This window comes from Salvelinus namaycush, chromosome 10 (genome assembly GCF_016432855.1).
Source record: "Salvelinus namaycush isolate Seneca chromosome 10, SaNama_1.0, whole genome shotgun sequence".
Taxonomy (NCBI): Eukaryota; Metazoa; Chordata; class Actinopteri; order Salmoniformes; family Salmonidae; genus Salvelinus; species Salvelinus namaycush.
This window is the reverse complement of record NC_052316.1, coordinates 45,465,198-45,492,964: the sequence shown is the minus strand read 5'-3', so window position 1 is coordinate 45,492,964 and position 27,767 is coordinate 45,465,198. Positions and strand designations below refer to the sequence as shown.

Below are 27,767 nucleotides of genomic sequence, written 5' to 3'. Positions count from 1 at the left end.
TAGGTTCCTTTGTAAATGTAATCCGTTAGTTACTAGTTACCTGGACAAAATTGTAATCAGTAACGTTTTGCTTACCTAACCTCAGTAACATAATCAGATTTTTTTGGGTTACTTTTGGATGACTTTCCCCTGAAGAGGCATTAGAAGAAGTCAAAAATGATCCATCAAACACGTTAGGTATGTCATCATAGAGGTCTCTGATTGGTGGTCATCATTTGGTGTGCCGTCATAGAGGTCTCTGATTGGTGGTAATCAATTGGTGTGCCGTCATAGAGGTCTCTGATTGGTGGTAATCATTTGGTGTGCCATCATAGTGGTCTCTGATTGGTGGTAATCATTTGGTGTGCCTTCATAGAGGTCTCTGATTGGTGGTAATCATTTGGTGTGCCGTCATAGAGGTCTCTGATTGGTGGTAATCATTTGGTGTGCCATCATAGAGGTCTCTGACTTGTGGTCAGACTCGCTCAGGAAGAACAAACAAACTTAAACTTGTGCCTTTTTTCAATGCTGAATTGAATGTCACTGAGAAAACAGAAAGGTGTTTTAATGTATTTTTTGGTAAACATCATTTATGACTTTTAAAGTAATCCAAGAAGTAATCATCTAGTTTTTCAAAAGTACAGTGTCTGTAATCTGATTACAATATTTTTGCTGGTAACGTAACTGAGTAGTTTGTTTTTTTATAATCCGATTACATGTCATTTCTTACTCCCCAACCCTGCCTACTACAGTGGTAAGGTGTGGCCCCCTGTCCCCTCCTGCCATGGGGAACATGTCCTGTGTGGACCCCCTGGGGGCTTCCTCCTTCACCTCCTCCTGTGGGTTCTCCTGTGAGGAGGGCTACCTGCTGAGAGGAGACACCAACCTCACCTGTTTATCTACTGGACAATGGACCAACCACACACCTGCATGTGAACGTGAGCTATACCAAGACAACTAGAGGGAGTTTCAATGTGATAAGAATTATTATTTATTCAAAAATAATCCATTATGAATGAGTTCCGCTATGGCTCCACCTGTACCCTGGAGTGTGAGAAGGGTTTTGTTCTGGTAGGAACTAACTCCACCCGTTGCCCCTCACTGGGTTACTGGAGCCACTCCCTTCCTGTCTGTCAGGGTAAGACCAGGGGTGTTCAGGTAGAAATGTGTGGTGTAGAACAGATGTGATTGTCATGTAGGATTTGGAACTGTGTCAGATCTATTCACTTAATTTCTATCTGGAAAATTCTGAATTGTTTCACCTCACTGAATAAATCCAAAGGGTTGGAACGGAGAACCTAAACTATTGTGGTTAGCTGAAGGATTAGGAACAGTATATCTGGCATGGGGGGGCTCCCGAGTGGCACAGCGGTCTAAGGCACTGCATCTCAGTGCTAGAGGCGTCACTACAGACCATGGTTTGATTCCAGGCTGTATCACAACCAGCCGTGATTGGGAGTCCCATAGGGCGGCGGACAATTGGCCCAGCATTGGCCAGGGTAGGCCGTCATTGTGAATAAGAATTCGTGTTTGACTGACTTGCCTAATTAAATAAAGGTTATATAAAACAAAATATCATATTATAATAGGAATAGATAAATATAAATGTGTAATTATAATCGGAATATCTTGGGCCTGTGTGTCACAACCTGTGTCCTCTTTATATCCCTCCAGCTCAGCAGTGCGACTCTTTAACCTCTCCCCCGCATGGCTCCATGAACTGCTCTGACCTCCATGGTCAGTTCCACTACGGGTCCCAGTGTCTGTTCTCCTGTGAGGAGGGGTTCCTGCTGAACGGGTTGGCTGATACAGAGTGCACCTCCCTGGGCACATGGAGCAGGAGAGCCCCCCTCTGTCTGGGTAACTCAACACTTCTTCAAACCATGCTGGATACATACCCCCATCTACTGGGCCGAGAATGAAGCTTTTTAAATAAGTAATAGGGACATATTATTCTCATAATGCACATTTAGTCCAAATATCTATTGTTACAGAGGTACGTGACTTACAGCGTTACTATTCATTTAGCTTTCTATGGATCAGGATGTGAATGTAGTGTGTTTCTCTGCATCTTCTCTTATCTGTATCCTACTACCAGGGTTGGTTTTGTAGGTTCCTTTGTAAATGTAATCCGTTAGTTACTAGTTACCTGGACAAATTTGTAATCAGTAACGTTTTGCTTACCCAACATCAGTAACATAATCAGATTTATTTTGGTTACTTTTGGATGACTTTCCCCTGAAGAGGCATTAGAAGAAGTCAAAAAGGATCCATCAAACACATTAGGTGTGTCATCATAGAGGTCTCTGATTGGTGGTCATCATTTGGTGTGCCATCATAGAGGTCTCTGATTGGTGGTCATTATTTGGTGTGCCATCATAGAGGTCTCTGACTTGTGGTAATCATTTGGTGTGCCGTCATAGAGGTCTCTGATTGGTGGTCATCATTTGGTGTGCCGTCATAGAGGTCTCTGATTGGTGGTCATCATTTGGTGTGCCGTCATAGAGGTCTCTGATTGGTGGTCATCATTTGGTGTGTCATCATAGAAGTCTCTGATTGGTGATCATCATTTGGTGTGCCGTCATAGAGGTCTCTGACATGTGGTCAGACTCGCTCAGGAAGAACAAACAAACTTAAACTTGCGCCATTTTTTAATGCTGAATTGAATGTCACTGAGAAAACAGAAAGGTGTTTTAATGTAAGGCACTGCATCTCAGTGCTAGAGGCATCACTACAGACCCTGGTTCGATTCCAGGCTGTATCACAACCGGCCGTGATTGGGAGTCCCATAGGGCGGCGGACAATTGGCCCAGCATTGGCCAGGGTAGGCCGTCATTGTGAATAAGAATTAGTTTTTGACTGACTTGCCTAATTAAATAAAGGTTATATAAAACAAAATATCATATTATAATAGGAATAGATAAATATAAATGTGTAATTATAATAGATATATCTTGGGCCTGTGTGTCACAACCTGTGTCCTCTTTATATCCCTCCAGCTCAGCAGTGCGACTCTTTAACCTCTCCCCCGCATGGCTCCATGAACTGCTCTGACCTCCATGGTCAGTTCCACTACGGGTCCCAGTGTCTGTTCTCCTGTGAGGAGGGGTTCCTACTGAACGGGTTGGCTGATACAGAGTGCACCTCCCTGGGCACATGGAGCAGGAGAGCCCCCCTCTGTCTGGGTAACTCATCACATCCTAATTCAAACCATAGCTAGGTTGAAGATACCCAGGTTACGAAAATGTAATGATTCCATGTGGAAGCTTTAGAAAATAAACAGATTCATGGGACCAGTGCCGTTGCTGAGCAGCATCGCTCATCCTTTAGATTGAATTCTTCCTCGTTTATGCAAAGAGTTCTGGGATATTAGAATCCTTGTCTTAACCATTTATCTACAACCTAGAACCATTTTCTCTCTGTCATTTAGTAAAGCCTTTGTTATTTTCATCCTAGAACCATAGTCTGTCTGGCATCTATTTTTGGAAATTGTGTCAGATCAGAGGTATTCATATACATTTCTCTCTGAATACCAAGGGTTCCAACGTAGAAGCCTAAAATGACTTGTGTTTAGTCAATGTGCTATTGGTTAAGTAAAGGATTCACAGAATGTGTCTGGTGTCACTCATATCTGACTTCTCTCTGTGCCCCTCCAGCTCAGCAGTGTGACGCCTTAACCTCTCCCCCGCATGGCTCCATGAACTGCTCTGACCTCCATGGTCAGTTCCACTACGGGTCCCAGTGTCTGTTCTCCTGTGAGGAGGGGTTCCTGCTGAACGGGTTGGCTGATACAGAGTGCACCTCCCTGGGCACATGGAGCAGGAGAGCCCCCCTCTGTCTGGGTAACTCAACACTTCTTCAAACCATGCTGGATACATACCCCCATCTACTGGGCCGAGAATGAAGCTTTTTAAATAAGTAATAGGGACATATTATTCTCATAATGCACATTAGGCCAAACATCTACTGTTACAGAGGTACGTGACTTACAGTGTTACTATTCATTTATCTTTCTATGGATCAGGATGTGAATGTAGTGTGTTTCTCTGCGTCTTCTCTTATCTGTATCCTACTAACAGGGTTGGTTTTGTAGGTTACTTTGTAAATGTAATCTGTTAGTTACTAGTTATCTGGACAAAATTGTAATCAGTAACGTTTTGATTACCTAACCTCAGTAACATAATCAGATTTTTTTGGGTTACTTTTGGATGACTTTCCCCTGAAGAGGCATTAGAAGAAGTCAAAAATGATCCATCAAACACGTTAGGTGTGTCATCATAGAGGTCTCTGATTGGTGGTCATCATTTGGTGTGCCGTCATAGAGGTCTCTGATTGGTGGTAATCAATTGGTGTGCCGTCATAGAGGTCTCTGATTGGTGGTAATCATTTGGTGTGCCATCATAGTGGTCTCTGATTGGTGGTAATCATTTGGTGTGCCTTCATAGAGGTCTCTGATTGGTGGTAATCATTTGGTGTGCCGTCATAGAGGTCTCTGATTGGTGGTAATCATTTGGTGTGCCATCATAGAGGTCTCTGACTTGTGGTCAGACTCGCTCAGGAAGAACAAACAAACTTAAACTTGTGCCTTTTTTCAATGCTGAATTGAATGTCACTGAGAAAACAGAGAGGTGTTTTAATGTATTTTTTGGTAAACATCATTTATGACTTTTAAAGTAATCCAAGAAGTTATCATCTAGTTTTTCAAAAGTACAGTGTCTGTAATCTGATTACAATATTTTTGCTGGTAACGTAACTGAGTAGTTTGTTTTTTTATAATCCGATTACATGTCATTTCTTACTCCCCAACCCTGCCTACTACAGTGGTAAGGTGTGGCCCCCTGTCCCCTCCTGCCATGGGGAACATGTCCTGTGTGGACCCCCTGGGGGCTTCCTCCTTCACCTCCTCCTGTGGGTTCTCCTGTGAGGAGGGCTACCTGCTGAGAGGAGACACCAACCTCACCTGTTTATCTACTGGACAATGGACCAACCACACACCTGCATGTGAACGTGAGCTATACCAAGACAACTAGAGGGAGTTTCAATGTGATAAGAATTATTATTTATTCAAAAAGAATACATTATGAATGAGTTCCGCTATGGCTCCACCTGTACCCTGGAGTGTGAGAAGGGTTTTGTTCTGGTAGGAACTAACTCCACCCGTTGCCCCTCACTGGGTTACTGGAGCCACGCCCTTCCTGTCTGTCAGGGTAAGACCAGGGGTGTTCAGGTAGAAATGTGTGGTGTAGAACAGATGTGATTGTCATGTAGGATTTGGAACTGTGTCAGATCTATTCACTTAATTTCTATCTGGAAAATTCTGAATTGTTTCACCTCACTGAATAAATCCAAAGGGTTGGAACGGAGAACCTAAACTATTGTGGTTAGCTGAAGGATTAGGAACAGTATATCTGGCATGGGGGGGCTCCCGAGTGGCACAGCGGTCTAAGGCACTGCATCTCAGTGCTAGAGGCGTCACTACAGACCATGGTTTGATTCCAGGCTGTATCACAACCAGCCGTGATTGGGAGTCCCATAGGGCGGCGGACAATTGGCCCAGCATTGGCCGGGGTAGGCCGTCATTGTGAATAAGAATTCGTTTTTGACTGACTTGCCTAATTAAATAAAGGTTATATAAAACAAAATATCATATTATAATAGGAATAGATAAATATAAATGTGTAATTATAATAGATATATCTTGGGCCTGTGTGTCACAACCTGTGTCCTCTTTATATCCCTCCAGCTCAGCAGTGCGACTCTTTAACCTCTCCCCCGCATGGCTCCATGAACTGCTCTGACCTCCATGGTCAGTTCCACTACGGGTCCCAGTGTCTGTTCTCCTGTGAGGAGGGGTTCCTACTGAACGGGTTGGCTGATACAGAGTGCACCTCCCTGGGCACATGGAGCAGGAGAGCCCCCCTCTGTCTGGGTAACTCATCACATCCTAATTCAAACCATAGCTAGGTTGAAGATACCCAGGTTACGAAAATGTAATGATTCCATGTGGAAGCTTTAGAAAATAAACAGATTCATGGGACCAGTGCCGTTGCTGAGCAGCATCGCTCATCCTTTAGATTGAATTCTTCCTCGTTTATGCAAAGAGTTCTGGGATATTAGAATCCTTGTCTTAACCATTTATCTTCAACCTAGAACCATTTTCTCTCTGTCATTTAGTAAAACCTTTGTTATTTTCATCCTAGAACCATAGTCTGTCTGGCATCTATTTTTGGAAATTGTGTCAGATCAGACGTATTCATATACATTTCTCTCTGAATACCAAGGGTTCCAACGTAGAAGCCTAAAATGACTTGTGTTTAGTCAATGTGCTATTGGTTAAGTAAAGGATTCACAGAATGTGTCTGGTGTCACTCATATCTGACTTCTCTCTGTGCCCCTCCAGCTCAGCAGTGTGACGCCTTAACCTCTCCCCCGCATGGCTCCATGAACTGCTCTGACCTCCATGGTCAGTTCCACTACGGGTCCCAGTGTCTGTTCTCCTGTGAGGAGGGGTTCCTGCTGAACGGGTTGGCTGATACAGAGTGCACCTCCCTGGGCACATGGAGCAGGAGAGCCCCACTCTGTCTGGGTAACTCAACACTTCTTCAAACCATGCTGGATACATACCCCCATCTACTGGGCCGAGAATGAAGCTTTTTAAATAAGTAGTAGGGACATATTATTCTCATAATGCACATTTAGTCCAAATATCTATTGTTACAGAGGTACGTGACTTACAGCGTTACTATTCATTTAGCTTTCTATGGATCAGCATGTGAATGTAGTGTGTTTCTCTGCATCTTCTCTTATCTGTATCCTACTAACAGGGTTGGTTTTGTAGGTTCCTTTGTAAATGTAATCCGTTAGTTACTAGTTACCTGGACAAAATTGTAATCAGTAACGTTTTGCTTACCTAACCTCAGTAACATAATCAGATTTTTTTGGGTTACTTTTGGATGACTTTCCCCTGAAGAGGCATTAGAAGAAGTCAAAAATGATCCATCAAACACGTTAGGTATGTCATCATAGAGGTCTCTGATTGGTGGTCATCATTTGGTGTGCCGTCATAGAGGTCTCTGATTGGTGGTAATCAATTGGTGTGCCGTCATAGAGGTCTCTGATTGGTGGTAATCATTTGGTGTGCCATCATAGTGGTCTCTGATTGGTGGTAATCATTTGGTGTGCCTTCATAGAGGTCTCTGATTGGTGGTAATCATTTGGTGTGCCGTCATAGAGGTCTCTGATTGGTGGTAATCATTTGGTGTGCCATCATAGAGGTCTCTGACTTGTGGTCAGACTCGCTCAGGAAGAACAAACAAACTTAAACTTGTGCCTTTTTTCAATGCTGAATTGAATGTCACTGAGAAAACAGAAAGGTGTTTTAATGTATTTTTTGGTAAACATCATTTATGACTTTTAAAGTAATCCAAGAAGTAATCATCTAGTTTTTCAAAAGTACAGTGTCTGTAATCTGATTACAATATTTTTGCTGGTAACGTAACTGAGTAGTTTGTTTTTTTATAATCCGATTACATGTCATTTCTTACTCCCCAACCCTGCCTACTACAGTGGTAAGGTGTGGCCCCCTGTCCCCTCCTGCCATGGGGAACATGTCCTGTGTGGACCCCCTGGGGGCTTCCTCCTTCACCTCCTCCTGTGGGTTCTCCTGTGAGGAGGGCTACCTGCTGAGAGGAGACACCAACCTCACCTGTTTATCTACTGGACAATGGACCAACCACACACCTGCATGTGAACGTGAGCTATACCAAGACAACTAGAGGGAGTTTCAATGTGATAAGAATTATTATTTATTCAAAAATAATCCATTATGAATGAGTTCCGCTATGGCTCCACCTGTACCCTGGAGTGTGAGAAGGGTTTTGTTCTGGTAGGAACTAACTCCACCCGTTGCCCCTCACTGGGTTACTGGAGCCACTCCCTTCCTGTCTGTCAGGGTAAGACCAGGGGTGTTCAGGTAGAAATGTGTGGTGTAGAACAGATGTGATTGTCATGTAGGATTTGGAACTGTGTCAGATCTATTCACTTAATTTCTATCTGGAAAATTCTGAATTGTTTCACCTCACTGAATAAATCCAAAGGGTTGGAACGGAGAACCTAAACTATTGTGGTTAGCTGAAGGATTAGGAACAGTATATCTGGCATGGGGGGGCTCCCGAGTGGCACAGCGGTCTAAGGCACTGCATCTCAGTGCTAGAGGCGTCACTACAGACCATGGTTTGATTCCAGGCTGTATCACAACCAGCCGTGATTGGGAGTCCCATAGGGCGGCGGACAATTGGCCCAGCATTGGCCAGGGTAGGCCGTCATTGTGAATAAGAATTCGTGTTTGACTGACTTGCCTAATTAAATAAAGGTTAAATAAAACAAAATATCATATTATAATAGGAATAGATAAATGTAAATGTGTAATTATAATCGGAATAGCTTGGGCCTGTGTGTCACAACCTGTGTCCTCTTTATACCCCTCCAGCTCAGCAGTGCGACGCTTTAACCTCTCCCCCGCATGGCTCCATGAACTGCTCTGACCTCCATGGTCAGTTCCACTACGGGTCCCAGTGTCTGTTCTCCTGTGAGGAGGGGTTCCTGCTGAACGGGTTGGCTGATACAGAGTGCACCTCCCTGGGCACATGGAGCAGGAGAGCCCCCCTCTGTCTGGGTAACTCAACACTTCTTCAAACCATGCTGGATACATACCCCCATCTACTGGGCCGAGAATGAAGCTTTTTAAATAAGTAATAGGGACATATTATTCTCATAATGCACATTTAGTCCAAATATCTATTGTTACAGAGGTACGTGACTTACAGCGTTACTATTCATTTAGCTTTCTATGGATCAGGATGTGAATGTAGTGTGTTTCTCTGCATCTTCTCTTATCTGTATCCTACTACCAGGGTTGGTTTTGTAGGTTCCTTTGTAAATGTAATCCGTTAGTTACTAGTTACCTGGACAAATTTGTAATCAGTAACGTTTTGCTTACCCAACATCAGTAACATAATCAGATTTATTTTGGTTACTTTTGGATGACTTTCCCCTGAAGAGGCATTAGAAGAAGTCAAAAAGGATCCATCAAACACATTAGGTGTGTCATCATAGAGGTCTCTGATTGGTGGTCATCATTTGGTGTGCCATCATAGAGGTCTCTGATTGGTGGTCATTATTTGGTGTGCCATCATAGAGGTCTCTGACTTGTGGTAATCATTTGGTGTGCCGTCATAGAGGTCTCTGATTGGTGGTCATCATTTGGTGTGCCGTCATAGAGGTCTCTGATTGGTGGTCATCATTTGGTGTGCCGTCATAGAGGTCTCTGATTGGTGGTCATCATTTGGTGTGTCATCATAGAAGTCTCTGATTGGTGATCATCATTTGGTGTGCCGTCATAGAGGTCTCTGACATGTGGTCAGACTCGCTCAGGAAGAACAAACAAACTTAAACTTGCGCCATTTTTTAATGCTGAATTGAATGTCACTGAGAAAACAGAAAGGTGTTTTAATGTAAGGCACTGCATCTCAGTGCTAGAGGCATCACTACAGACCCTGGTTCGATTCCAGGCTGTATCACAACCGGCCGTGATTGGGAGTCCCATAGGGCGGCGGACAATTGGCCCAGCATTGGCCAGGGTAGGCCGTCATTGTGAATAAGAATTAGTTTTTGACTGACTTGCCTAATTAAATAAAGGTTATATAAAACAAAATATCATATTATAATAGGAATAGATAAATATAAATGTGTAATTATAATAGATATATCTTGGGCCTGTGTGTCACAACCTGTGTCCTCTTTATATCCCTCCAGCTCAGCAGTGCGACTCTTTAACCTCTCCCCCGCATGGCTCCATGAACTGCTCTGACCTCCATGGTCAGTTCCACTACGGGTCCCAGTGTCTGTTCTCCTGTGAGGAGGGGTTCCTACTGAACGGGTTGGCTGATACAGAGTGCACCTCCCTGGGCACATGGAGCAGGAGAGCCCCCCTCTGTCTGGGTAACTCATCACATCCTAATTCAAACCATAGCTAGGTTGAAGATACCCAGGTTACGAAAATGTAATGATTCCATGTGGAAGCTTTAGAAAATAAACAGATTCATGGGACCAGTGCCGTTGCTGAGCAGCATCGCTCATCCTTTAGATTGAATTCTTCCTCGTTTATGCAAAGAGTTCTGGGATATTAGAATCCTTGTCTTAACCATTTATCTACAACCTAGAACCATTTTCTCTCTGTCATTTAGTAAAGCCTTTGTTATTTTCATCCTAGAACCATAGTCTGTCTGGCATCTATTTTTGGAAATTGTGTCAGATCAGAGGTATTCATATACATTTCTCTCTGAATACCAAGGGTTCCAACGTAGAAGCCTAAAATGACTTGTGTTTAGTCAATGTGCTATTGGTTAAGTAAAGGATTCACAGAATGTGTCTGGTGTCACTCATATCTGACTTCTCTCTGTGCCCCTCCAGCTCAGCAGTGTGACGCCTTAACCTCTCCCCCGCATGGCTCCATGAACTGCTCTGACCTCCATGGTCAGTTCCACTACGGGTCCCAGTGTCTGTTCTCCTGTGAGGAGGGGTTCCTGCTGAACGGGTTGGCTGATACAGAGTGCACCTCCCTGGGCACATGGAGCAGGAGAGCCCCCCTCTGTCTGGGTAACTCAACACTTCTTCAAACCATGCTGGATACATACCCCCATCTACTGGGCCGAGAATGAAGCTTTTTAAATAAGTAATAGGGACATATTATTCTCATAATGCACATTAGGCCAAACATCTACTGTTACAGAGGTACGTGACTTACAGTGTTACTATTCATTTATCTTTCTATGGATCAGGATGTGAATGTAGTGTGTTTCTCTGCGTCTTCTCTTATCTGTATCCTACTAACAGGGTTGGTTTTGTAGGTTACTTTGTAAATGTAATCTGTTAGTTACTAGTTATCTGGACAAAATTGTAATCAGTAACGTTTTGATTACCTAACCTCAGTAACATAATCAGATTTTTTTGGGTTACTTTTGGATGACTTTCCCCTGAAGAGGCATTAGAAGAAGTCAAAAATGATCCATCAAACACGTTAGGTGTGTCATCATAGAGGTCTCTGATTGGTGGTCATCATTTGGTGTGCCGTCATAGAGGTCTCTGATTGGTGGTAATCAATTGGTGTGCCGTCATAGAGGTCTCTGATTGGTGGTAATCATTTGGTGTGCCATCATAGTGGTCTCTGATTGGTGGTAATCATTTGGTGTGCCTTCATAGAGGTCTCTGATTGGTGGTAATCATTTGGTGTGCCGTCATAGAGGTCTCTGATTGGTGGTAATCATTTGGTGTGCCATCATAGAGGTCTCTGACTTGTGGTCAGACTCGCTCAGGAAGAACAAACAAACTTAAACTTGTGCCTTTTTTCAATGCTGAATTGAATGTCACTGAGAAAACAGAGAGGTGTTTTAATGTATTTTTTGGTAAACATCATTTATGACTTTTAAAGTAATCCAAGAAGTTATCATCTAGTTTTTCAAAAGTACAGTGTCTGTAATCTGATTACAATATTTTTGCTGGTAACGTAACTGAGTAGTTTGTTTTTTTATAATCCGATTACATGTCATTTCTTACTCCCCAACCCTGCCTACTACAGTGGTAAGGTGTGGCCCCCTGTCCCCTCCTGCCATGGGGAACATGTCCTGTGTGGACCCCCTGGGGGCTTCCTCCTTCACCTCCTCCTGTGGGTTCTCCTGTGAGGAGGGCTACCTGCTGAGAGGAGACACCAACCTCACCTGTTTATCTACTGGACAATGGACCAACCACACACCTGCATGTGAACGTGAGCTATACCAAGACAACTAGAGGGAGTTTCAATGTGATAAGAATTATTATTTATTCAAAAAGAATACATTATGAATGAGTTCCGCTATGGCTCCACCTGTACCCTGGAGTGTGAGAAGGGTTTTGTTCTGGTAGGAACTAACTCCACCCGTTGCCCCTCACTGGGTTACTGGAGCCACGCCCTTCCTGTCTGTCAGGGTAAGACCAGGGGTGTTCAGGTAGAAATGTGTGGTGTAGAACAGATGTGATTGTCATGTAGGATTTGGAACTGTGTCAGATCTATTCACTTAATTTCTATCTGGAAAATTCTGAATTGTTTCACCTCACTGAATAAATCCAAAGGGTTGGAACGGAGAACCTAAACTATTGTGGTTAGCTGAAGGATTAGGAACAGTATATCTGGCATGGGGGGGCTCCCGAGTGGCACAGCGGTCTAAGGCACTGCATCTCAGTGCTAGAGGCGTCACTACAGACCATGGTTTGATTCCAGGCTGTATCACAACCAGCCGTGATTGGGAGTCCCATAGGGCGGCGGACAATTGGCCCAGCATTGGCCGGGGTAGGCCGTCATTGTGAATAAGAATTCGTTTTTGACTGACTTGCCTAATTAAATAAAGGTTATATAAAACAAAATATCATATTATAATAGGAATAGATAAATATAAATGTGTAATTATAATAGGAATATCTTGGGCCTGTGTGTCACAACCTGTGTCCTCTTTATATCCCTCCAGCTCTGCAGTGCGACGCTTTAACCTCTCCCCCGCATGGCTCCATGAACTGCTCTGACCTCCATGGTCAGTTCCACTACGGGTCCCAGTGTCTGTTCTCCTGTGAGGAGGGGTTCCTGCTGAACGGGTTGGCTGATACAGAGTGCACCTCCCTGGGCACATGGAGCAGGAGAGCCCCCCTCTGTCTGGGTAACTCACCACATCCTAATTCAAACCATAGCTAGGTTGAAGATACCCAGGTTACGAAAATGTAATGATTCCATGTGGAACCTTTAGAAAATAAACAGATTCATGGGACCAGTGCCGTTGCTGAGCAGCATCGCTCATCCCTTAGTTTGAATTCTTCTTCATTTATGCAAAGAGTTCTGGGATATTAGAATCCTTGTCTTAACCATTTATCTTCAACCTAGAGCCATTTTCTGATTGATTAAACCCCTACAGTGGTCCAGTGTGAGAACCTATTGCCCCGACTGCCATCTCCACCACCCACTCCAACCTCAACTCCACCACCAACTCGGGGACCCTTCATGAACTGCTCACACTCCCTCGGGGAGTTTAGCTTCAGCTCTCTGTGCCTCTTCACCTGCAGCAAAGGCTACTATCTGAACGGAACAGAAGTGCTGTCCTGCACCTCAGAGGGACAATGGAGTGACCTTGTGCCCTTTTGCCAAAGAAACATCACCTCTGTCCAAGGTTGTAATGACTATTTGTTTACATCAAATATTATATACAATATTGTTTACATTATATACACTGAATTCAATTGAACAGTAGTACATTAGGTCATATCATAATTTCCCCTGATTTTTCTTCATCTCATGTGACTAGAGCATAGCATCCATCCTTACAGGGTGACATCTTGGTTTATCTGCTCTGTTCTGACCCTGTGGTGACTGTGGTAGTTCTATAGAGTCAGGGATATTGACTGGTTGTTCTATAGAGTCAGAGATAGTGACTGGTTGTTCTATAGAGTCAGAGATAGTGACTGGTTGTTCTATAGAGTCAGGGATATTGACTGGTTGTTCTATAGAGTCAGGGATAGTGACTGGTTGTTCTATAGAGTCAGGGATAGTGACTGGTTGTTCTATAGAGTCAGAGATAGTGACTGGTTGTTCTATAGAGTCAGGGATAGTGACTGGTTGTTCTATAGAGTCAGAGATAGTGACTGGTTGTTCTATAGAGTCAGGGATAGTGACTGGTTGTTCTATAGAGTCAGGGATAGTGACTGGTTGTTCTATAGAGTCAGAGATAGTGACTGGTTGTTCTATAGAGGCAGGGATAGTGACTGGTTGTTCTATAGAGTCAGAGATAGTGACTGGTTGTTCTATAGAGTCAGGGATAGTGACTGGTTGTTCTATAGAGTCAGGGATAGTGACTGGTTGTTCTATAGAGTCAGGGATAGTGACTGGTTGTTCTATAGAGTCAGGGATAGTGACTGGTTGTTCTATAGAGTCAGAGATAGTGACTGGTTGTTCTATAGAGTCAAGGATAGTGACTGGTTGTTCTATAGAGTCAGAGATAGTGACTGGTTGTTCTATAGAGTCAGGGATAGTGACTGGTTGTTCTATAGAGTCAGGGATAGTGACTGGTTGTTCTATAGAGTCAGGGATAGTGACTGGTTGTTCTATAGAGTCAGGGATAGTGACTGGTTGTTCTATAGAGTCAGGGATATTGACTGGTTGTTCTATAGAGTCAGGGATAGTGACTGGTTGTTCTATAGAGTCAGGGATAGTGACTGGTTGTTCTATAGAGTCAGGGATAGTGACTGGTTGTTCTATAGAGTCAGGGATAGTGACTGGTTGTTCTATAGAGTCAGAGATAGTGACTGGTTGTTCTATAGAGTCAGGGATAGTGACTGGTTGTTCTATAGAAACAGGGATAGTGACTGGTTGTTCTATAGAGTCAGGGATAGTGACTGGTTGTTCTATAGAGTCAGGGATAGTGACTGGTTGTTCTATAGAGTCAGGGATAGTGACTGGTTGTTCTATAGAGTCAGAGATAGTGACTGGTTGTTCTATAGAGTCAGGGATAGTGACTGGTTGTTCTATAGAGTCAGGGATAGTGACTGGTTGTTCTATAGAGTCAGAGATAGTGACTGGTTGTTCTATAGAGTCAGGGATAGTGACTGGTTGTTCTATAGAGTCAGAGATAGTGACTGGTTGTTCTATAGAGTCAGGGATAGTGACTGGTTGTTCTATAGAGTCAGAGATAGTGACTGGTTGTTCTATAGAGTCAGGGATAGTGACTGGTTGTTCTATAGAGTCAAGGATAGTGACTGGTTGTTCTATAGAGTCAGGGATAGTGACTGGTTGTTCTATAGAGTCAAGGATAGTAACTGGTTGTTCTATAGAGTCAGGGATAGTGACTGGTTGTTCTATAGAGTCAGGGATAGTGACTGGTTGTTCTATAGAGTCAAGGATAGTGACTGGTTGTTCTATAGAGTCAGGGATAGTGACTGGTTGTTCTATAGAGTCAGGGATAGTGACTGGTTGTTCTATAGAGTCAGAGATAGTGACTGGTTGTTCTATAGAGTCAGGGATAGTGACTGGTTGTTCTATAGAGTCAGAGATAGTGACTGGTTGTTCTATAGAGTCAGGGATAGTGACTGGTTGTTCTATAGAGGTAGAGATAGTGACTGGTTGTTCTATAGAGTCAGGGATAGTGACTGGTTGTTCTATAGAGTCAGGGATAGTGACTGGTTGTTCTATAGAGTCAGGGATAGTGACTGGTTGTTCTATAGAGTCAGAGATAGTGACTGGTTGTTCTATAGAGTCAGGGATAGTGACTGGTTGTTCTATAGAGTCAGGGATAGTGACTGGTTGTTCTATAGAGTCAGAGATAGTGAATGGTTGTTCTATAGAGTCAGAGATAGTGACTGGTTGTTCTATAGAGTCAGAGATAGTGACTGGTTGTTCTATAGAGTCAGATAGTGACTGGTTGTTCTATAGAGTCAGGGATAGTGACTGGTTGTTCTATAGAGTCAGGGATAGTGACTGGTTGTTCTATAGAGTCAGAGATAGTGACTGGTTGTTCTATAGAGTCAGGGATAGTGACTGGTTGTTCTATAGAGTCAGAGATAGTGACTGGTTGTTCTATAGAGTCAGGGATAGTGACTGGTTGTTCTATAGAGTCAGAGATAGTGACTGGTTGTTCTATAGAGTGAGGGATAGTGACTGGTTGTTCTATAGAGTCAAGGATAGTGACTGGTTGTTCTATAGAGTCAGGGATAGTGACTGGTTGTTCTATAGAGTCAAGGATAGTAACTGGTTGTTCTATAGAGTCAGGGATAGTGACTGGTTGTTCTATAGAGTCAGGGATAGTGACTGGTTGTTCTATAGAGTCAAGGATAGTGACTGGTTGTTCTATAGAGTCAGGGATAGTGACTGGTTGTTCTATAGAGTCAGGGATAGTGACTGGTTGTTCTATAGAGTCAGAGATAGTGACTGGTTGTTCTATAGAGTTAGGGATAGTGACTGGTTGTTCTATAGAGTCAGAGATAGTGACTGGTTGTTCTATAGAGTCAGGGATAGTGACTGGTTGTTCTATAGAGTCAGAGATAGTGACTGGTTGTTCTATAGAGTCAGGGATAGTGACTGGTTGTTCTATAGAGTCAGGGATAGTGACTGGTTGTTCTATAGAGTCAGGGATAGTGACTGGTTGTTCTATAGAGTCAGGGATAGTGACTGGTTGTTCTATAGAGTCAGAGATAGTGACTGGTTGTTCTATAGAGTCAAGGATAGTGACTGGTTGTTCTATAGAGTCAGAGATAGTGACTGGTTGTTCTATAGAGTCAGGGATAGTGACTGGTTGTTCTATAGAGTCAGGGATAGTGACTGGTTGTTCTATAGAGTCAGGGATAGTGACTGGTTGTTCTATAGAGTCAGAGATAGTGACTGGTTGTTCTATAGAGTCAGGGATAGTGACTGGTTGTTCTATAGAGTCAGGGATAGTGACTGGTTGTTCTATAGAGTCAGGGATAGTGACTGGTTGTTCTATAGAGTCAGGGATAGTGACTGGTTGTTCTATAGAGTCAGGGATAGTGACTGGTTGTTCTATAGAGTCAGAGATAGTGACTGGTTGTTCTATAGAGTCAGGGATAGTGACTGGTTGTTCTATAGAGGTAGAGATAGTGACTGGTTGTTCTATAGAGTCAGGGATAGTGACTGGTTGTTCTATAGAGTCAGGGATAGTGACTGGTTGTTCTATAGAGTCAGGGATAGTGACTGGTTGTTCTATAGAGTCAGAGATAGTGACTGGTTGTTCTATAGAGTCAGGGATAGTGACTGGTTGTTCTATAGAGTCAGGGATAGTGACTGGTTGTTCTATAGAGTCAGAGATAGTGAATGGTTGTTCTATAGAGTCAGAGATAGTGACTGGTTGTTCTATAGAGTCAGAGATAGTGACTGGTTGTTCTATAGAGTCAGATAGTGACTGGTTGTTCTATAGAGTCAGGGATAGTGACTGGTTGTTCTATAGAGTCAGGGATAGTGACTGGTTGTTCTATAGAGTCAGAGATAGTGACTGGTTGTTCTATAGAGTCAGGGATAGTGACTGGTTGTTCTATAGAGTCAGAGATAGTGACTGGTTGTTCTATAGAGTCAGGGATAGTGACTGGTTGTTCTATAGAGTCAGAGATAGTGACTGGTTGTTCTATAGAGTGAGGGATAGTGACTGGTTGTTCTATAGAGTCAAGGATAGTGACTGGTTGTTCTATAGAGTCAGGGATAGTGACTGGTTGTTCTATAGAGTCAAGGATAGTAACTGGTTGTTCTATAGAGTCAGGGATAGTGACTGGTTGTTCTATAGAGTCAGGGATAGTGACTGGTTGTTCTATAGAGTCAAGGATAGTGACTGGTTGTTCTATAGAGTCAGGGATAGTGACTGGTTGTTCTATAGAGTCAGGGATAGTGACTGGTTGTTCTATAGAGTCAGAGATAGTGACTGGTTGTTCTATAGAGTCAGGGATAGTGACTGGTTGTTCTATAGAGTCAGAGATAGTGACTGGTTGTTCTATAGAGCCAGGGATAGTGACTGGTTGTTCTATAGAGTCAGAGATAGTGACTGGTTGTTCTATAGAGTCAGGGATAGTGACTGGTTGTTCTATAGAGTCAGAGATAGTGACTGGTTGTTCTATAGAGTCAGGGATAGTGACTGGTTGTTCTATAGAGTCAGGGATAGTGACTGGTTGTTCTATAGAGTCAGGGATAGTGACTGGTTGTTCTATAGAGTCAGGGATAGTGACTGGTTGTTCTATAGAGTCAGAGATAGTGACTGGTTGTTCTATAGAGTCAAGGATAGTGACTGGTTGTTCTATAGAGTCAGAGATAGTGACTGGTTGTTCTATAGAGTCAGGGATAGTGACTGGTTGTTCTATAGAGTCAGGGATAGTGACTGGTTGTTCTATAGAGTCAGGGATAGTGACTGGTTGTTCTATAGAGTCAGAGATAGTGACTGGTTGTTCTATAGAGTCAGGGATAGTGACTGGTTGTTCTATAGAGTCAGGGATAGTGACTGGTTGTTCTATAGAGTCAGGGATAGTGACTGGTTGTTCTATAGAGTCAGGGATAGTGACTGGTTGTTCTATAGAGTCAGAGATAGTGACTGGTTGTTCTATAGAGTCAGGGATAGTGACTGGTTGTTCTATAGAGTCAGGGATAGTGACTGGTTGTTCTATAGAGTCAGGGATAGTGACTGGTTGTTCTATAGAGTCAGGGATAGTGACTGGTTGTTCTATAGAGTCAGAGATAGTGACTGGTTGTTCTATAGAGTCAAGGATAGTGACTGGTTGTTCTATAGAGTCAGAGATAGTGACTGGTTGTTCTATAGAGTCAGGGATAGTGACTGGTTGTTCTATAGAGTCAGGGATAGTGACTGGTTGTTCTATAGAGTCAGGGATAGTGACTGGTTGTTCTATAGAGTCAGGGATAGTGACTGGTTGTTCTATAGAGTCAGGGATATTGACTGGTTGTTCTATAGAGTCAGGGATAGTGACTGGTTGTTCTATAGAGTCAGGGATAGTGACTGGTTGTTCTATAGAGTCAGGGATAGTGACTGGTTGTTCTATAGAGTCAGGGATAGTGACTGGTTGTTCTATAGAGTCAGAGATAGTGACTGGTTGTTCTATAGAGTCAGGGATAGTGACTGGTTGTTCTATAGAAACAGGGATAGTGACTGGTTGTTCTATAGAGTCAGGGATAGTGACTGGTTGTTCTATAGAGTCAGGGATAGTGACTGGTTGTTCTATAGAGTCAGAGATAGTGACTGGTTGTTCTATAGAGTCAAGGATAGTGACTGGTTGTTCTATAGAGTCAGAGATAGTGACTGGTTCTTCTATAGAGTCAGGGATAGTGACTGGTTGTTCTATAGAGTCAAGGATAGTGACTGGTTGTTCTATAGAGTCAGGGATAGTGACTGGTTGTTCTATAGAGTCAAGGATAGTGACTGGTTGTTCTATAGAGTCAGGGATAGTGACTGGTTGTTCTATAGAGTCAAGGATAGTAACTGGTTGTTCTATAGAGTCAGGGATAGTGACTGGTTGTTCTATAGAGTCAGGGATAGTGACTGGTTGTTCTATAGAGTCAAGGATAGTGACTGGTTGTTCTATAGAGTCAGGGATAGTGACTGGTTGTTCTATAGAGTCAGGGATAGTGACTGGTTGTTCTATAGAGTCAGAGATAGTGACTGGTTGTTCTATAGAGTCAGGGATAGTGACTGGTTGTTCTATAGAGTCAGGGATAGTGACTGGTTGTTCTATAGAGTCAGGGATAGTGACTGGTTGTTCTATAGAGTCAGAGATAGTGACTGGTTGTTCTATAGAGTCAGGGATAGTGACTGGTTGTTCTATAGAGTCAGGGATAGTGACTGGTTGTTCTATAGAGTCAGAGATAGTGAATGGTTGTTCTATAGAGTCAGAGATAGTGACTGGTTGTTCTATAGAGTCAGAGATAGTGACTGGTTGTTCTATAGAGTCAGATAGTGACTGGTTGTTCTATAGAGTCAGGGATAGTGACTGGTTGTTCTATAGAGTCAGGGATAGTGACTGGTTGTTCTATAGAGTCAGAGATAGTGACTGGTTGTTCTATAGAGTCAGGGATAGTGACTGGTTGTTCTATAGAGTCAGAGATAGTGACTGGTTGTTCTATAGAGTCAGGGATAGTGACTGGTTGTTCTATAGAGTCAGAGATAGTGACTGGTTGTTCTATAGAGTGAGGGATAGTGACTGGTTGTTCTATAGAGTCAAGGATAGTGACTGGTTGTTCTATAGAGTCAGGGATAGTGACTGGTTGTTCTATAGAGTCAAGGATAGTAACTGGTTGTTCTATAGAGTCAGGGATAGTGACTGGTTGTTCTATAGAGTCAGGGATAGTGACTGGTTGTTCTATAGAGTCAAGGATAGTGACTGGTTGTTCTATAGAGTCAGGGATAGTGACTGGTTGTTCTATAGAGTCAGGGATAGTGACTGGTTGTTCTATAGAGTCAGAGATAGTGACTGGTTGTTCTATAGAGTCAGGGATAGTGACTGGTTGTTCTATAGATTCAGAGATAGTGACTGGTTGTTCTATAGAGTCAGGGATAGTGACTGGTTGTTCTATAGAGGTAGAGATAGTGACTGGTTGTTCTATAGAGTCAGAGATAGTGACTGGTTGTTCTATAGAGTCAGGGATAGTGACTGGTTGTTCTATAGAGTCAGGGATAGTGACTGGTTGTTCTATAGAGTCAGGGATAGTGACTGGTTGTTCTATAGAGTCAGAGATAGTGACTGGTTGTTCTATAGAGTCAGGGATAGTGACTGGTTGTTCTATAGAGTCAGGGATAGTGACTGGTTGTTCTATAGAGTCAGAGATAGTGAATGGTTGTTCTATAGAGTCAGAGATAGTGACTGGTTGTTCTATAGAGTCAGAGATAGTGACTGGTTGTTCTATAGAGTCAGATAGTGACTGGTTGTTCTATAGAGTCAGGGATAGTGACTGGTTGTTCTATAGAGTCAGATAGTGACTGGTTGTTCTATAGAGTCAGGGATAGTGACTGGTTGTTCTATAGAGTCAGAGATAGTGACTGGTTGTTCTATAGAGTCAGAGATAGTGACTGGTTGTTCTATAGAGTCAGAGATAGTGACTGGTTGTTCTATAGAGTCAGGGATAGTGACTGGTTGTTCTATAGAGTCAGGGATAGTGACTGGTTGTTCTATAGAGTCAGAAATAGTGACTGGTTGTTCTATAGAGTCAGGGATAGTGACTGGTTGTTCTATAGAGTCAGAGATAGTGACTGGTTGTTCTATAGAGTCAGGGATAGTGACTGGTTGTTCTATAGAGTCAGGGATAGTGACTGGTTGTTCTATAGAGTCAGGGATAGTGACTGGTTGTTCTATAGAGTCAGAGATAGTGACTGGTTGTTCTATAGAGTGAGGGATAGTGACTGGTTGTTCTATAGAGTCAGGGATAGTGACTGGTTGTTCTATAGAGTCAGAGATAGTGACTGGTTGTTCTATAGAGTCAGGGATAGTGACTGGTTGTTCTATAGAGTCAGGGATAGTGACTGGTTGTTCTATAGAGTCAGAGATAGTGACTGGTTGTTCTATAGAGTCAGGGATAGTGACTGGTTGTTCTATAGAGTCAGGGATAGTGACTGGTTGTTCTATAGAGTCAGGGATAGTGACTGGTTGTTCTATAGAGTCAGAGATAGTGACTGGTTGTTCTATAGAGTCAGGGATAGTGACTGGTTGTTCTATAGAGTCAGGGATAGTGACTGGTTGTTCTATAGAGTCAGAGATAGTGACTGGTTGTTCTATAGAGTCAGGGATAGTGACTGGTTGTTCTATAGAGTCAGGGATAGTGACTCAGGTTGTTGTGTTAAAGAGTCCTCTAGGATGTTGGCCTATGCAGTGGTGGGAGCTGCCTCTGCTGCTGGGCTGTTACTATTGCTGGGACTGGGCATGCTGGTCGCAAAGAAGCTCAGCAAGAAAGGTAAGAGAAATGGATTAAAGACATGTATTTCATATTGTATGTGTAACCTCGTCACCAGGCTATTGCACCAGAGCTTGAGGAGGAAATTTCTTGTGTTTGACACTATTTCAAACGGGCCATCTTTCTTTCATCTATAATGTCTTACTGTGTTAGGCCTTACTGTGTTAGAAGCAGTGATACTATAGTACTATAGTAGTATTAGTATATAAGTATAGTACTGTTGTAGTAGTGTGTAAGTATACTGATAGTATAGTTAAAGCCTGTTCCATAATAATAATCCCTGTTTCTGGTCAGTCACAGGTGACTTCAACTTTGACAACTCGTTATGGGAGGAAAGAGAGAACCCTGCTTTTGAGATTTCTTAAAAAAGAATGTGCTTAATGACATTGTACTGTAAAACAAGGTTTTGCATAACGAGTTGGATATTGGATTAAACAAGTTAATTGTTTTCAATGTATTTAAAGCCATCACTGTTCCTTTTATACAATTTTTTCTATACCTATTTTTGTGTATGGGCTGTTAAAGCTAAAATATGTAACTTTTGGGCGACCCGACCAGATTCACATAGAAATGTGAGTTATAGATATGTAATTATTGAAAATAAGTCTAAGAAGCAATAGATCTGTTCTATGTATACTATTTCTATGCTTCCCATTCTTAAGTTTCGTTTTTGCATCTTTTACTTTCGGGTTTTTGTACACCAGCTTCAAACAGCTGAAAATGCAATTGAAAATATATTTCACAGCGATTTAGATGGTACAATGATTCTCTACACTCTGTTTTGTGTATATTAGGAAAACTGTTAGAATTTTAGCAACTAGGAAATGGCGGAGTGATTTCTGCATATTTCACCTTTAATGGATGTTAGATATGTAGGATTTTAATTTGTCCAGTATTGTCGCAGCAAAATAATCTTGCATCAACAGGATTTGAACATTTAGTCCATTCACACTTTTCTGTGATGTAATGTTGCTTGATCGGTGGTTAGGCTATTAGCTGGCCAAAATTGGGCTACATTACAGTGCAATAAGTATGTTAGTGGTTTTCAGTGAATTTATGTAAATCCTGCAGCGCAGGAAAATTCTCAGCGACAACAGATTGATCAAATTAAGATCCCATATCTGTATGTAGCTTGCAGTCAAACTCCTGGCTTTCTATGTTTCTCATCACGTTCACTTGGACAAATGTTGAATTCAATATATTGAGATCAATAGAATGCAGAATGTGCAGTGCTGTAAAAAAAAGTATTTTCTCCATTTCTTTTGTATTGAATGTTATCAGCTCTTCAACCGAAATCTAATATTAGAGAAAGGGAACCTGAGTGTTTTGAAATAACAAAAAAATATATATACTTATTTTATTTATTTAATTAACAAAATTATGCCACACCCAATTACCCTGTGTGAAAAGTAATTGCCGCCTTTACACTCAATAACTGGTTGCGCCCCCTTTAGCTGCAATGACTCCAACCAAACACTTCCTGTAGTTGTTGATCAGTCTCTCACGTCGCTGTGGAGGAATTTTGCAATTGTTGTGTTATTTGTTCACTCAGGTTCCCTTCATCTCATATTAGATTTAGGTTGAAGATCTGATAACATTCAGTATAAAACATTTGCAAAAGTTGAGAAAATTATGCCCACCTCACCCCCTCTTACACTGCCTCGCTGACCACCTCAGCCCCCCCTCACCCTGCCTCGCTGACCACCTCACCCCCCTCTCACTCTGCCTCACTGTCCACCTCACCCCCCTCTCACCCTGCCTCACTGACCACCTCACCCCCCTCTCACTCTGCCTCACTGTCCACCTCACCCCCCTCTCACCCTGCCTCACTGTCCACCTCAGCCCCCTCTCACTCTGCCTCACTGTCCACCTCACCCCCCTCTCACCCTGCCTCACTGTCCACCTCAGCCCCCTCTCACTCTGCCTCACTGTCCACCCCACCCCCCTCTCACCCTGCCTCACTGTCCACCTCAGCCCCCTCTCACTCTGCCTCACTGTCCACCTCAGCCCCCTCTCACCCTGCCTCACTGTCCACCTCAGCCCCCTCTCACTCTGCCTCACTGTCCACCTCAGCCCCCTCTCACCCTGCCTCACTGTCCACCTCAGCCCCCTCTCACCCTGCCTCACTGTCCACCTCAGCCCCCTCTCACTCTGCCTCACTGTCCACCTCAGCCCCCTCTCACTCTGCCTCACTGTCCACCTCAGCCCCCTCTCACCCTGCCTCACTGTCCACCTCACCCCCCTCTCACCCTGCCTCACTGTCCACCTCCTTCCTCTCTCCCTCTGCCTCACTTACCACCTCACCCCTTCGCTCCCCCACCTCAATGCCCACCCCACCCCTTCGCTCCCCCACCCCACCCCTTCGCTCCCCCACCTCAATGCCCACCTCACCCCTTCGCTCCCCCACCTCAAAGCCCACCCCACCCCCTCGCTCCCCCACCTCAAAGCCCACCTCACCCCCTCGCTCCCCCACCTCAAAGCCCACCTCACCCCTTCGCTCCCCCACCTCAATGCCCACCCCACCCCTTCGCTCCCCCACCTCACCCCTTCGCTCCCCCACCTCAAAGCCCACCCCACCCCCTCGCTCCCCCACCTCAATGCCCACCCCACCCCCTCGCTCCCCCACCTCAAAGCCCACCCCACCCCCTCGCTCCCCCACCCCACCCCCTCACTCCCCCACCTCAAAGCCCACCCCACCCCTTCGCTCCCCCACCTCAAAGCCCACCCCACCCCTTCGCTCCCCCACCTCAAAGCCCACCCCACCCCTTCGCTCCCCCTGTCCACCCCACCCCCACCCCACCCCTTTGCTCCCCCTGCCCCCCCCCCCCCCCCCCTCGCACCCCCCCTTCCCGTCTCACCCCTTTCTAACCCCACTCTCTCTGGAGGCTGGAGGGTTGCCAGGTGACCACAAAGTGTCAACCTGGCATGTAGTGTCCTGCCTGTCTGACAGGTGATCCATCATCTAAACATCGATAGTATTGTCAGGGTTGGAGTCAACTCCCTTCCAACTCCATCTATTTCATAATGTGGACTGAAACGGAGTGCTCTCATGAAAAAGCCAACATAACCCTTAATTATGACCTTGTTAGGTGATTGAGGGATATTAGCAAGCTAGGAGCAATACAACCATTATTTGTAGTATTTATAAAGAATTGTTTGGGCCTTTGACATGAGGCACTTAACTGATCACAATATGAGTTTTAATCAGTGTTGGGGGGGTAGTAAACTATATGTAGTTCAACTAGTAATTTAACTACATTAGCTTGTTGGCAGTTGAACTAATTTAAAATCTTGGTAGTGTTTTCAGTAGTTGATTACTTTTTTTGGCATGTAGTGGTGTAGCTAACTGCTGGAACTACACCCTACATTTGTGCACCCAACAACAATAAAATATGGGTGAAGAAGGCAATAATTTCCTTCTTTTTTTTTTTTGCATCAGACCTGCCTAATTCTCAATTGAAACACAGCTTTTGTGTTTAATCGGCTAAATTACACATTCTGACACCAGAGTGATCTATCCTTGCAATTTGTAGTCTATGACATTCCCAGCCTGGTCTCATAGATTAAACGTAAACAATAAAATGTAAATCCGGGACACTCAAATTAGTTTGATATGTTACGTTTGGTATGGTTACATGAGACAGATGGTTACTTAAGGTAAAAACAAAAGGAAGGCGATTGGTCAGGGTGGATGGATGGGTGTATAACGCAAACGTCTGGCACCCCAAAGGCGTGTTCAAATCTCATCACGGACAACTTTAGCTAATTCGCAACTTTTCAACTACTTTTTAGCTACTTAGCATGGTAGCTAACCCTAACATTACATCTTTAACCTAACTCCTAACCTTAACCCGAACCTCTAGCCAAGCTAACATTAGCCAGCTAGCTGATGTTAGCATTAGCCACTTAGCTTACATTAACCACAACAAATTGGAATTCGTAACATATCATACGTTTTGCATGTTCATAATATATTGTACGTTTTGCTCATTCGTAACGTAAAAAGTACGGATTGTAATTCGTAACATATCATGCGAAATGTGTGATGGACATCCCCAAATTAATACATACCATACAAAAACGTAACATATCATACTAAATGGAGTGTATATAACAAGTTATACGAAATGCTCTGAGACCAGGTTGACATTTCAGATCTAGATATGATCATAATTTTTTAAAGTAAGTAACGTTCAGTAAACTATATTTTCCATAGCGGTAGCTTTAGCGTAGCTTAACTTCTTCCAATGTGAAGTAATTGGTAGCTTGGTAACAGTGGAGGCTCCTGAGCGGAGAACGGCTCATGATAACGGCTGGAACGAAGCAAATGAAAACCATGTGTTTTATACCATTCCACTGATTCCGGTTCAGTTATTACCATAAACCATGTGTTTGATATGTTTTATACCATTCCACTGATTCCGGTTCAGTTATTACCATAAACCATGTGTTTGATGTGTTTTATACCATTCCACTGATTTCGGTTCAGTTATTACCTTAAACCATGTGTTTGATGTGTTTTATACCATTCCACTGATTCCGGTTAAGTTATTACCATAAAACATGTGTTTTATACCATTCCACTGATTCCGGTTCAGTTATTACCACAAGCCCAATTAAGGTGTCACCAACCTCCTGTGCTTGGTAAACTATAGTATATTTTCAGAGTAGCTTCCCCAGAACTGGTTCCAATGTTGTGTCTCCAGACATGTTTTGTTGGACATCATATTGTACACTTGGTCCACAATGGCCATATCATATGGTCTGCTTCTAGCTGAAGGTGAACTAAGAAATGGTTCGTTCGAGATTCTTCTACAAAGCGAGCGCATCTGTCTCCGCGCTGAAACAGCTTGAAGCCAATTATAGTGGTTAAAAGACAGAGGGTTTGTGCCCCACGGTTGGCACGGGAGGTGCAATAAATAACCGATTCGCTGACAGGAAGCCGTTTGGCTACCGTCAGAATAATAATGAGGTTATCGCTACCCGCTGTGACCGTATGATATCCATTTGATTATTTTTCCTCGTCTCACGGGATGCTGCTGGCAACCGGGCCAGTGTGCAGCGGAGAAACGCGTGTACGTGCACAAACGCACGAACGCACACACACACATTCGATCACATGTTCTACTCCAGGGTTCTCCAACCCTATTTCCTGAAGGGATACCAGGAGGATTTCACTCATGTTCTACTCTATGGTCTGGACTGGTTGGCAGTTGAATACCACTGGTGACAGACCGTTAGATTGTTCCTGACCATTGACTTGCACCAGGGCCGGCTCCAGACTTTTTGAGGCCCAAACCACACAATTCGTTTTTTTAGTGGATGTACATTCTAAAGTTAATTTCCTGCAATTCTACACATTTTGTCATGGGACGTAGAGAAAATGTTGCAGTTTTAAAGCAAGTTTTCTACAGTTCACATTTTGAAATTTTTGGGGGTAGAATTTTATAACAAATTTGATGCAATTCTACTTTTGTTGCCATGGAGCACAGATCGTTTTTCTTTGCAGTTTTAAAGCTAATTTCCTGCAATTTCACACATTTTGCCATGACTTATGCCATATTAATGATATCTGAGTGAGAGTGACTAACAAAATCATTGAGGGCGCTCTGGAGGACAGGCCCCCCGGGCCACGTGCCCTGTGTGCCTGGTCGGTATTCAGCCATGATTACTACATGTTAAGAGAACTGGCTAGACTAACTTACCCGTCTAAAAGTTGTTAGCTGACATGGCTAATTGAGTGATTGTCAGTGACTGACAAAACACAAAATAACAACTGCTGATGCACAACCAAATGTTTAACTATCACCTGGTGTATTCTACTTAACAGTAAGTTATGGCCCCGACTGAGGGGGGGGGGGGCCCTAGCGACCCCTTATGCCTGGAACCGGCCCTGACTTGCACTCTCTGCTCCCTGAGGTCTGATTTCAGGGGAACATGAGACTGGACGGTGTGTAGAGAGGGTTCACGGCGGGGTCAAGGAGACACAATATGCATCATATCTGTGTGGCACACCACACATTCTCCCCTGACACAGCTTTCAACCCCTCTGTCGTCTCCCCGGTACATAGCCTCCCCTACCCAGGAACGGTGCATTCCAGCTGGGCACAGAACCTGGGTGGTCTCCCTTTAGGCCTGCTGGAGGAAGGAAGGCAGAAAAATGCAGGTAGGGCCATTTGACAGAGGGGAGCCCAATGTGAGACAGGCGGTGGAGGATGTGATTATTAACCTGCATCTGACTCATTCTGCTGTCATAACCCAGTCTGATTAT

The 27,767-nt window shown here is 43.6% G+C and overlaps 1 protein-coding gene across 1 annotated transcript in view; it reads left to right on the top strand.

The window, feature by feature from the left end:
* LOC120054365 (sushi, von Willebrand factor type A, EGF and pentraxin domain-containing protein 1-like) overlaps nt 1–22,176 on the top strand; it is a 35,533-nt gene extending 13,357 nt beyond the window's left edge. The window contains exons 12-27 of the mRNA XM_039001776.1: nt 732–917; nt 1,654–1,839; nt 2,979–3,164; nt 3,636–3,821; nt 4,801–4,986; nt 5,723–5,908; nt 6,380–6,565; nt 7,546–7,731; nt 8,468–8,653; nt 9,793–9,978; nt 10,450–10,635; nt 11,615–11,800; nt 12,537–12,722; nt 12,975–13,226; nt 21,389–21,496; nt 21,791–22,176. Of these exons, the coding sequence (XP_038857704.1) occupies nt 732–917; nt 1,654–1,839; nt 2,979–3,164; nt 3,636–3,821; nt 4,801–4,986; nt 5,723–5,908; nt 6,380–6,565; nt 7,546–7,731; nt 8,468–8,653; nt 9,793–9,978; nt 10,450–10,635; nt 11,615–11,800; nt 12,537–12,722; nt 12,975–13,226; nt 21,389–21,496; nt 21,791–21,861 (2,849 nt within the window). The 3' untranslated portion in view covers nt 21,862–22,176. The remainder of the gene's footprint in view (nt 1–731; nt 918–1,653; nt 1,840–2,978; nt 3,165–3,635; nt 3,822–4,800; nt 4,987–5,722; nt 5,909–6,379; nt 6,566–7,545; nt 7,732–8,467; nt 8,654–9,792; nt 9,979–10,449; nt 10,636–11,614; nt 11,801–12,536; nt 12,723–12,974; nt 13,227–21,388; nt 21,497–21,790) is intronic.
* Nucleotides 22,177–27,767: the final 5,591 nt, after the last annotated feature.